At 40.1% G+C, this 12,543-nt stretch overlaps 1 protein-coding gene across 1 annotated transcript; it reads right to left on the reverse strand.

The window, feature by feature from the left end:
- Positions 1–5,401: 5,401 nt before the first annotated feature.
- Positions 5,402–7,424, reverse strand: LOC130082738 (uncharacterized). Its single transcript, XM_056247592.1, has 3 exons — positions 7,021–7,424; positions 5,852–6,476; positions 5,402–5,734 (listed from the first exon to the last, which is right to left on the reverse strand). Exons 1-3 carry the CDS (start codon positions 7,393–7,395, stop codon positions 5,580–5,582), a joined length of 1,155 nt encoding a protein of 384 aa, XP_056103567.1. The 5' UTR covers positions 7,396–7,424; the 3' UTR covers positions 5,402–5,579.
- Positions 7,425–12,543: the final 5,119 nt, after the last annotated feature.

Genomic DNA, 12,543 nt, shown 5'->3' on the forward strand with positions numbered 1-12,543 from the left:
ATAGCAATAGGGATTTTCATCGGCAGGTGACTAACCCTTTGATGGGACACACACGGTGTGGTCTGGAACACGCAATCGCCGTAACCCACTATGAAGTGTTGACCCAGGTAAATCCAAAGTTTAGTCACTAAGGCCACTGATTATTCTCGCCTTAAGATCATTCCCGTAGTTTTGATCACTTTTATTTCTTTTCGCTTTTAATTAAAAAATTTTTTTTTTGCTCTTCGTTAATTCTTTAATTTCTTTGACTTTGATAATAATAGCACTCAGCTATTCCCTTGGCTATTCGATCATCTATATGATTTACTTTTATTTCCTCTCTTATTCAAATGTGGTTTCAGTCTCCATAGGGCCCAGAAAGGAAACAGAGACACTTTTACTTGTGATTGTGTTTATTTTCAACAAGCGCACTCATTTTTGTGACCCTGAAACACAAGTATTTCAGCACTTTACTAGGGCACAACTATAGTCCAGAGAGTTGATAATAAGCATAATTTGAATAGGAAAGCTGTCCTTTTTCCCCCTATCATTCACTTCGTCAAGCCGTAGTGAACCATGACTATGCCCTTTTCAGGACATACTCTCGGAACCACATAAAGTCTTGGCCTCCTAACATCCACAGCTAAGATAAGGATACAAGACACACTTCACTAGCTAGCCACACGTAAAACACCTAGCTTTATGCTACATACCTAGTGAACCCGTTAAACCGTGGTTCTGAACTTTTAGGGTCATGCATTAGTCTCTCCCCACAAGTGTGACAAAAGTCACAGAGCCCCTGCTTCACCTGACCTTAACCTTTCAGCTTACCAAAGACTATGACAAAACAATGGACACTATGAGAAACCACCTCTCATACCCCTCCAACCACCCACGGACGCCGTCTGCACAAACCGACAACCGGTGCCCCAGACAACCTACGTCAACAAGCACATGCTGCGTGCACTAAACAAAATTCAGCGTTCTGCACCTGATGCCATCACCGCGCCACAGCTTGTGATGCCACAGTGCAAAAGGGGGGTAATGCCAATGTATGCCGCTGCACGCCGCAGCACCAGAGACACTTGCAAGACACCGAAGCAAGTGGCATACCGGCGAAATTTTTCCTCCCTTTCTCTCTTTCTCTCTCCCTTTCACTTTTACCAGGATGCTGCTGTGCCTCCAGCCAACCAGAGGGCAACCGCAATCGGACATCTCACCAGGTCTGGCACCAGGACTCCTTTTCTGCCGGACCCGCACTCAGAAAGTGAATGTGCCACCTGATCCTCACAACGCCTACAGAACACACTACCCCAGCGTAACAACACAATACAGCTGGGTAGGTGCCGATGGACAAAGGACTCCCGCACGCACGCTGAGACCGAGGTTGAACACATGCTCAAGCAACTTGAGAAAATGACTGTCACGCTAGCGGAGCCAGGTGGCCACAACCACCGCCGCACTGCCGTCAGAACTCTGTTTAACACTTGTATGTCCAGCATGAATGCAGCAAACCTCGCCAACGTGGGACGGCATGTAGCCGAAATTCAGACTGAGATTCCACAGATAAAAGAGCACTCACAACAGAGTGCATCCCTGCAGACCATCGACAAGACACTAAAGGGAACTGTGGTAACTTTCAACACTCACAGCGTTGAACCCCATGCACTCCAACACTCACTCCATGAAACAGCTGTTTACTGTCTTCCAGAATGACTTTGCTCAAACTCAGCTGGTAACAGCCCTGATGACAAACCTGCTGCAGGGGGTGAACTCCTCCATCGACAGCCTCGCCAGGGGTAGAATTCCACCGCACCTGATACCCTTAAGCCTCGTGAAAACCGTGCTGGCGTCCGCCATCACCACGCCAACTGACTCTTTACAAATACACCTTTCCTACTCTCTGGGTAGTGCCATCCCTCTCTGCGTCGACTACAAGCAGAGAAGGGGGGGGGCTTTCTCCTGTACTTGCCCATCATAGAGTCAAGCCGAATCTACCGGCTCAAGAACATTGTCAAGGTCAGATTTTGAAAAGTAACATTCACATCAAGATCCACACGCCGGGCGGGGTTGACTGCAACGACAGCAACACAAAGCCGTCCTAAGCTCCGAACCCGTACGTGTGCACATTGACCAAAGAAATTCACTATCTCTGCCCTAACAAGCCTTTCCTCAGAGACAACACTGACGGAATCTGCGGGCTGCAGATCAGCGACACCCGCTGCCATGCCGAAGCCAAGCCACGCACTCAAGGCATCAAGACCCAAGCAGAGAGTGTAAGTGACAGGCGGCTCGCTAACACTCCTGTGCGCACAGCTGCACTCACTTACGACCAGAATGACACTGACACCTGTGTCACCTCGCTCCACTAGAGCCTGTGAATCCAAGCACCGAAAAGTGCCATCCTTCACCTTGACGACCTGGCATGGTACCATCTTCCATGCAAAGAGTACAAATTAAAACTGGAAATCCCATCCTTCTCCAGGAACCACACTTTCACCCTAACTCCAGAACGGGAGTTGTGGTTTGCGAAAGGGGGGTGATCCCAGCTAATTGACATTGCTCCTATCGACACAGCCCTCCGAGCTTTGTCTCGACTACCCATTCTGACTACCTCACCTGTTGTCCAAGCCTGGACCGCAGCCGACACTGCACTGTGTACCTCTATGGTAGTCAGACACACCCTGACACTGGGCTTGACCTTCATCCTATACAGGAGACTCAACGAGATACAAATATCTTCAGCCAAGCTCACGAAAGGTTTCGGACGAAACCCGCAAAATGGGGGTGCCAAGTCAGAGACCAGGCCAGAGGCAGCTTCGAACCTCATAGAGCTGAATCCTCAGCCCTAATAACCACCTGCTGCATGAGTCATGATTCACCTGCCATCCGCCCATTGTGATGTGTCGTCCGATGATGTCCACAAAGGGACGTCATCGGACGAAAAGGGGGACTGTAAGGTATGGACTGTCAGTTGACTTCCTCCTTTCCTCAAGCAAGAACGTGTGTACAACACACACACACACTCTCTCTCTCACACACACACAAAGAACAGGGGTGTTCTGTGACAAGACTGAGCTTTATTACCCCTTGGAATGTCCCAGAGAGTGTGATTCCTCCTTATTCTTGCTGAGAAGAAGTAACGAACCCGGGTTTAAACCTGTATATTCTATGTATATACATATAACCATGTGATACATGCATCTAATGTTCCATCTCATGATTTTCCTTTATGTTGTTTGGTCTGTGTGGCCTTGTAAACTCTAATGGGTTAATGTTGAGACGTGACTTGCATACTATGAGAAACAGAAATCACTGTGTAGCATGTTTAGTCTCGATAAACTCCAACCTTCGTTCCCATTTGTTGATTTACATTACATCTTGCTAACTTTGTGATGCAGGGGTGTTATAATAAATCTTGAAGGTTCTTTCTCTTAAACACCAAATTAACTGACATATTCAGATGTCCTGCGAGATTCACCCGGACTGTAGCCCGCAAGCTTCAGAGGAATGGCCAGAGTCATAAAATGCTTGAACATTCCATGCCCTCCCCCATCTCTGCAAGAGAGATAACAGAACTCTAACACACACACACACAAACCAACACACACACATAATGGACCTTTACATTACACTCATAAAACGAGCCATTACCAATTGTATACGATATATTCCTGTATGTCTGTGTGTTTCCCAGTCCATGGTAGTCTAGATGTGATCTCCTAGCGTATCAGTGAAACTCTTGAGAGTTTATAGTTATGTATTAAGATGTATCTTCGTATTCCAATTATGTGTAAATGTTTTGTTTGGTACCGTTTTAATTATCTCGTTCCAACTGATTTGGTCAGATACAGAAGATTACAGTAAAATGTATGTTTTTACCATCTTGTGGAATGATTCTGACAAATTCTGACTGGTCATAAAAGAGGCGGACACGGCCATAGTTTAACTTTGACAAGACAAAGAGAATTTGGCCGCCAAAAGTTTCGTTGAATGTCATTGGCCAGTTCGCACCTCAGAGGTGTGGACTCCAGTTCCTCTAAAGAGGACTGAACCTCCCTCTGGACGCCTCTTCCTCCCTTGTCCTCGTGTCATAATGTAACGTCTCGCCTCCGGGCGAGCTCTTCGCCTTTCTTTTATTTGTTTCTAGTTTAGTTTGTGTTTTTCAGCTGTAGATACGTCTCTGTGTTTAATTCCAATCGACGATTGAAAAGAAAACCCCGTGACATATCTCTTCAGCAAATCCATCTACAAGGGACCTTTAAACGAGCGCTCGCTCGCTTTGAAGGAGAAACACGCGCACGTGACCACGTGACGCGCCGGCCCGAGCGACGCACGCGCTTCTTCACCAGCCATGCAAAGATGTAACGTTAACTCCGCGTGATTTCCCCGTAGAGATCTTTATTTCTTTTTTGTTAGTCAAAGTTTTGTTTTCCGTAGTTGACTCAGTTCACTTCCACGAAGTGAAACGAACTTAGCCGAACTATTTCCCTTTGGTAATGTTACCCCAAAGACTGTGAACCTCCGTTCAACACGCGCGCCAAGCAGCCCACGTGACGCTTCCTCACACACAAAGGACTCAGCTCACGCGGCCAGACAGGGCCGTAAGGGAATGCCTCGACACACCGAGAGACCATAACATAACTTGTGCAAGTATAATCTCTTTTGAAGCTTCTCAGAAGCATTAAGATGATGTGTTTCGTGTTGTTACAGAGAGGTGAAAGTCTAGGGAAAAATCGTACCCATGCTGTCTCTCTCTCTCCCTCTCTCTCTCTCTCTCTCTCTCTCTCTCTCTCTCTCTCTATCTCTTACTCGCTCACGCGTGTAAGTTATCCATTGTCCAAACTTTACGCATTTCTCGTTCATTGATGTCTTATTGTATTGTTCATTGATGTCTATGTGTTTGTAAATACATATATATCCCGTGTAACCGTAGTAAATACATAAGTAGTCATGCCTCTATTAAATTAAATATATATTAATTTGATTGATGTACTGTCTCTTTGCTCAGTTTCAAGTCCCTTAAGTGCCAAAGATCTTATGCTACAAGCTTACTAAAATTAAAAATACCTTAAAGAGTATGTGTTGTGTTTATAGGGCGGGAAACCCAATTCTTCTGGCCAGAGAATTGCGTTTCCTGAAATCCTATAAAGTAAGATGATATGGTGGATCCCCACAAATATTATCCTGACAATTGAGCTAATTCATTTTACCTGTTTTGTGAAACGTGGTCCGTGTAATTAATTGCAATCAACATGCATGCATGCAGGTAAAATGACAGATCCTCCCTTATCGGGAGATTTATTAACATGTAAGACTGATCTAATCCAAACATGCATGAATAATTATTAATTACCAATTATTAATTATGGTATGCAAATTCCCCACGGATTAGATCCGCCCATGAGTCTTTACATCTCCAAAGCTTTCAAACACGGTCATGTGCTTGTTCAGCATTCTGGTCCCAAGAACAATTAATTCGCGCCACATTAAAGCTTGGGTGTTCCTCTGTGGAAGTGATAAGGCAAGATTGTATCGTTGAATGTCTGTTGTGGGTTTGATATTGGAGATGTGGTGGGTGGGTATTCGGTCTTTGACGGCTATATGGTGTATCCAGTGTAGACTTTGTTGCTGTTATCGATTGACTGGTTGTGTCTGTGTACAAAGAGATCCAGATTGTCCATGATAATTGAATATGATGATGGGCAGGTCACACGGCTGTCTTTCTGTCTGGTGGAAGGTGCGCTGTTTTCATCTTTATAAAAGCATAATTTGTAAAAAAAATAAAATAATTAGATCTCATCATGAACTTAACAATATAAAAAAAAATTAACTGTAAGTGTGTTTTATTTTGGTTTCATTTCTCCCTCACCTGACAGATGAAGGTCCTCCATGCTTCGGAATGCTTCTTGGAATTCTTCATCGTTGTCTGTATCTTTGAAGCTTAGTTTGAGTTTTTGGAAGTCAGCCCCACAGCCAAGTGCCAACTCACGTTGCTTCTTTATGGCTCTGCCGTGTGATGTGGTTATTGATAACTGGCTCAATCGTTTGAAAACTGACTTTTTTGCTCCACCATACTGGAGAATGGTGTTGATGTAATATGATAATGCAGCCAGACGGGGTTGTCGTCCTCTGATTGCAATTGCTGCAGCAGTACATGTTGACAAGTTGTTATTGTTGGTGATGCAATTGAAAATCGATAGCATAAAGGGTGCAAGCCGATGGAGGTCATCTCTTAAACTGTGGAAAGAGAATGACTTAAGGTCTGCTGGTTTAGACCTCCATAAAATGAAGTCATTTCTTTGAGAGCACAGTTTCTCACATTCTTCAAAAATTAACTGAATGATTCCAGATTTGAGTTCCTCTTGCAGGTGTTTATGTTTTAATGCATGACTGGCAGCCTCTTTCCATCTTTTTAGAATTATGAATTTTATGATTGGATCTTCCTCAGGATTGCACACCCTTGATAGTGTTTGCGACGGATATGTGATGGTAACCTGAAATAAAAAGTACACTTAATTTCATCAGTTATACACAATAGTTTCATCATTGATGTGCTTTTATCTTTTTTTTAAATGATAAATTTCAAATCTTAGAATCATTTTGATACTCACTAATCAGTAATCAAACACATCTGTTGAAACTACTATATGCTCAGAGCCAAGTTAAGATAAGCCACAGCCAGGCAGACTTTGCAGGTAGATTACAGAGAAGATTTAAAGATGAGCCAGGCCGCATTTGGCAATAAACATACATAAACCAGATAGTAGGAGCGAACCTCTGTCAACCTTTTCTAACAGTGCTTGGGGAACACGGAAGTCAAATGCTCTCCCCTCTCTAGATTGTCTGGGACAAGTAAATAAATAACAAAACGTATTTTTTTTCCCCTTTCTACTGAATTAAAAAAAAAGTTCAGGCAGCGCCAAGCAAGAACTAATAGGTTGCTTATCGTAAGATTTTAATGAGCTGTTACAATAGTTATTTAAATGCATGTTATTTAAGAAGCTGAAACGACTGAAAATACAAATAAACGTATGATACCTGGGTTGTGGTTTTCCTGGTGGAGATGTCTCGTGGACTCGGTGGGTTTGGGCAGGTCTTTTTCAAAGCCCTCGGGGTCTTCGAGGGTGTAGGCTCGCGTTGCCTTTTGGCTATGTTGCTGTCCGTGTTTCGGAACTCTTCTTCCCATTGTCTGAATGTGGGCAAGTCTCTTTCCAGCCTGGAAATTCTGTTTGAGCAACGCTGGCAGGATCTTCGCGATTCCCCTGACTCCGGTGCGACTGTCACCCCTAATATTGTTAACCTCTCGGATAAACTTGGTGGTTTTTTGGATGAAAACATGTCTGTGGAGTGTCCATATATAACTTCTACCCTCATATTTATCTTGCACAAACGGCAATAATCGCTTAACGTCATTGTTTACAAAAAAGATCTTTCCCATCGTCTTCTTCCTTGTCTAATTTCTGTCGCTCTACATACGTCATCTGGTATAATCGAAACGATTGGCTATGAGCTACGTACAGGCATATTTGATAGACATTCTTAGCACCCAATAAACTGCGACGGGCATTCTGAAACCACGCCTCAAATACGAGAAATTGCGCATGTGGTTCCCAGACCCAATTCTCAACGAGATTGGGTCTGGCGTTAGCCAGGCTAGCAGAACGCTCCAACTCATTCTCATCCTTTGGCGTCATAAAGATGACGCCATATGACAAAACGGCGAAATACTACGCACATGGCACCCTTTAGCGTGAATATAACACGCACTGTGATGGGTAGGTTTAGGTGTGGGGTAGGGTCTGCGTCTCATATTCAAGCTGAAGGATGCCAGCCAACTTTATGACGCCTTGGGTTTGCGTGTGATATTCCAAGTACTCCTCGCTGCAGCCTGTAGCGCGGTGACGTCACGTATATACAATACGTCACGTACGTACGTCACGTATGTGTTACCACGCATGCGCCATAACTATGGCGTTATTATTGTGCCTCAATCCTGAGCGAGTAATTGTACGTTTTGAGCACAGAGAACTATATTTTGCAAGCACATTGCATTATATTTTGAACAGAAATTAACAATCGCAAAAAAAAAATTCGTTTGAGCAAAGAAAAAACAATTCCGTGCTCAATAAATGTATTTGCTATTATCCATATTAACGTGCAATAATAACCCCTCTCACGCAGTTTACTCAGGTGCTCTCTCACAAACTTATTCTCTGCGCTCCTGTCAAGTCCCTCTCTCTCTCTCTCAATCTCTTAATTCTGTGCGCGCTCAACTCTTGACACACGCGCGCTCAACTCTTGACACACGCGAGCTCAACTCTTGACACACACGCGCTCAACTCTTGACACACGCGCGCTCAACTCTTGACACACACACGCGCTCAACTTGCAACAGCGTTACAAGTGTGCCACAAAATCAACCAATCGGAAAATTAAAGGTCAATTGTGATTGGCTGTTGGTCTCCAATCACCACGCAGCACAAAGAAGAAGAAAAAGGAATTTTATGGATAGATGTCTTCTCTAGTATGGAATGCCAAAGCTGACTTAATTAAAAATAAATAAATACATAAATACATAAATATACGAAGAAATGCAAAAAAGCAAAAATACATAAATAAATATACAAAGAAATGTAAAAAAAATACAAATAAATGAGTATTTATACTTTTATTTCCTTATTTATGTATAATTGTATTTTTTCACACATTTTTTATTTTTTATTTATACATTTATTTATTTCCACATTTATTTATTTATACATTTATATATTGTATTGTATTATATAACTTGATTTCCAGGGGCATTCAGCATCATATACTGCATGTCAAGTTCTTAATATTAATCGATAAACTACTCAGTTATTATAATAATAAGGCACTATGGCTGTTATCAGTAAAATAAAATTAACAAAAGTCATTAAGTCATTAAAAGTCAAAATCTTAATACAGAGGAGAATGTTTTTACACTGCAATTACAATTGCATAAAAGTCGTTATGAGATTAATGTTAAAAATAAAACATTTGAATATAGAATGATATAGAATGATAATGAATATAGATATGAAATGATGAAATCAATTAAATTGTACGTTTAAATATGAAACTAAAACAGCCAGTAGGTGGCGGTAAGTCACTGTCTTAAACGAGTGAGTCATATCATTAATTCAGACCGATTCATTCAAATACTGATTCATTCAGTTCGGGAAAAAATTATAATAAAATTATCTCATACATGGGCTTTTTTACAGCATTTTTAAATGCAGACATTTTTTATAAATGTTGGTGCCACGTCGCCCCGCCATAATTTTGATACCTGAGCTGTACAGTTGAACATAACACGTGGTGTTTTTTCCCCGAAGTTCAGTATTTGAATGAATCAGTCTGAATTAATTATATGACTCACTCGTTTAAGACAGTGACTTAACGCCACCTACTGGCTGTTTTAGTTTCATATTTAAACGTACAATTGAATTGATTCCATCATTTCATATCTAGATTCATTATCATTCTATATCATTCTATATTCAAATGTTTTATTTTTAACATTAACCTCATAACGACTTTTATGCAATTGTAATTGCAGTGTAAAAACATTCTCCTCTGTATTAAGATTTTGACTTTTATTACTGATAACAGCCATAGTGCCTTATTATTATAATAACTGAGTAGTTTATCGATTAATATTAAGAACTTGACATGCAGTATATGATGCTGAACGCCCCTGGAAATCAATTTAAATAATACAATACAATATATAAATGTATAAAAAAATAATTGTGGAAATAAATAAAAGTGGAAATAAATAAATGTATAAATAAAAAATAAAAAATGTGTGAAAAAATACAATTATACATAAATAAGGAAATAAAAGTATAAATACTCATTTATTTGTATTTTTTATGTATTTTTGCTTTTTTGCATTTCTTCGTATATTTATTTATTTATGTATTTATTTATTTTTAATTAAGTCAGCTTTGGCATTCCATACTAGAGAAGACATCTATCCATACAATTCCTTTTTCTTCTTCTTTGTGCTGCGTGGTGATTGGAGACCAACAGCCAATCACAATTGACCTTTAATTTTCCGATTGGTTGATTTTGTGGCACACTTGTAACGCTGTTGTAAGTTGAGCGCGTGTGTGTGTCAAGAGTTGAGCGCGCGTGTGTCAAGAGTTGAGCGCGCGTGTGTCAAGAGTTGAGCGCGCGTGTGTCAAGAGTTGAGCGCGCGTGTGTCAAGAGTTGAGCGCGCGTGTGTCAAGAGTTGAGCGCGCGTGTGTCAAGAGTTGAGCGCGCACAGAATTAAGAGATTGAGAGAGAGAGAGAGGGACTTGACAGGAGCGCAGAGAATAAGTTTGTGAGAGAGCACCTGAGTAAACTGCGTGAGAGGGGTTATTATTGCACGTTAATATGGATAATAGCAAATACATTTATTGAGCACGGAATCGTTTTTTCTTTGCTCAAACGAATTTTTTTTTGCGATTGTTAATTTCTGTTCAAAATATAATGCAATGTGCTTGCAAAATATAGTTCTCTGTGCTCAAAACTTACAATTACTTGCTCAGGATTGAGGCACATTAATAACGCCATACATATCGCGGCGACAGCGCATGCGCGTTACGCGGTTACGTCACGTGTTTTGACGTCCCGCGTCAATTTGACATAATATTTAACAAAAATGTTATATAAGTAATAATGAAAGCAGCAAAAAGAAGTAAAACACACATCCATAGTTTTAACTATGCCTGATTTAAGGTAAACTTTTAAGAAATTTTAGAATGTATTATTGTGTAATATCTGTGTAGTATTTTATTTAAAGTTTATTTTCACATTCTAGTGAATTGAATTGAATGCCTTTATTGTCATTGTACTTTACAATACAACGAAATTGGGATCACTCTCCACTGGTGTATACAATAAATACATTTAAATAATCCTTACAGTACATAAAATAATATATATAAATAAATCAAAAATAAAAACAGTATAAAATCAGTATAAAGTTGAATTAAAACAGTGCATTTGGAAAGAAGCTATTTTTGAATCTGGTGGTGCTGGATTGTATAGACCTATAACGCCTCAGAAGGCAACAGTTGAAACAAAAGGTGACCTGGATGAGTATTGTCCTTGATGATGTTTTTGGCTCTTGAGAGAGTGCGACTAAGTGCAATGTCTGACAAAGATGGTAAAGGGCATCCTATAATGTTTCTGCAGTCTTGATGATTCTCTGCAGAGCCTTTTTGTCGGCAGCAGAACACGCAGCAAACCACACAGAGATGCAATATGAAAAAATGCTCTCAATGGTGGATTTATAAAAGGACACCAGCAGCCTTAGATTCATTCTGTCTTTTATTGCACTTCACTTTGTAAATTACAAAATTACTGTAAACACTGATGGCACCTTATATATTTCTTATTTTAATCATTCCCCTTTAATAGTTGATAATTGTTTATTTTTGTGCATTATATAGGCTATCATAAAACATTTATTCCAATAAAGTAGTTTGAAGTTAAACCAACTACATACAGCACATTGTCAATCTCTGTATCCAATATTATGCATGCGAACTCAAATAAACAAACTCATAACAGTCATAACTTTTATTTCAAAACAAAGATAATTGTGTAAAAGAAATATGTACAAATACAGATAATCACATACATCTGTACACACACAGACAGACAGACAGACAGACACACACACACACACACACACACACACACACACACACAGACAGAGACTCACAGAGACAGACACACACACACACACACACACACAGCTTGAAATTCCCCTCCATCATTGAAAAAACAATCAACTGAGCATAGCCCTCAACCTCCTTATCAGAATAAAATCAACGCAGGACTCCCCTTCTGCCATCACCCACATACCCAGCCCCAGGTGGGCAGTCCTCGTATATTGCAGTGCAAGCACAGAGTTAACGAGTAGGGCACCCGGAACTCTTGCTTGTATTGCTGGAAAATGCACTCCAGTTCACAACACCTAATTTAGATAAAATACAGAACAAACAATTTGAATCATTATGAAGAAAGGCATTAATATAGTACAGAGTCATACAAGGAATTTTATATATATATATATATATATATATTTTTTTTTTTAAACAAAGTTATTGGCTTTGTCTGTAAAGTACCTAAGAGACTTTTCTTTATTTATGAACAACATAAACTAGTTAAAAAAAAAAAGTTATGCTGTCTAAATGATAAAAACAACTAAGGAGAATCACAATGAATCTTATTTGAGCAAAATACAATGTTCAACTCCATTACTTTTTAATTAATTTCACCACAAATGTATTTAACATAACTTACAGTACACTCACTACATTCATGAATGTAACTTTTACAGTACGATCTGATACTGAGGAACAACATTTCTTTTGCAATGGATGGAACAATCAACTACATTACTTACATAAGTCTTTCTGCTCTATTTGAAGACATCTTTCAAACCTTAATTTGTTCAAAGGCGAATTAAGACTTATACATATCATTTTAACACTCGCTGAAGTCATTTTGATAATATGAGATCATAAAACATAACAT

Source organism: Rhinichthys klamathensis, unplaced genomic scaffold (genome assembly GCF_029890125.1).
Source record: "Rhinichthys klamathensis goyatoka isolate OS25496 unplaced genomic scaffold, OSU_Roscu_1.1 h1tg000050l_1, whole genome shotgun sequence".
NCBI lineage: Eukaryota > Metazoa > Chordata > Actinopteri > Cypriniformes > Leuciscidae > Rhinichthys > Rhinichthys klamathensis.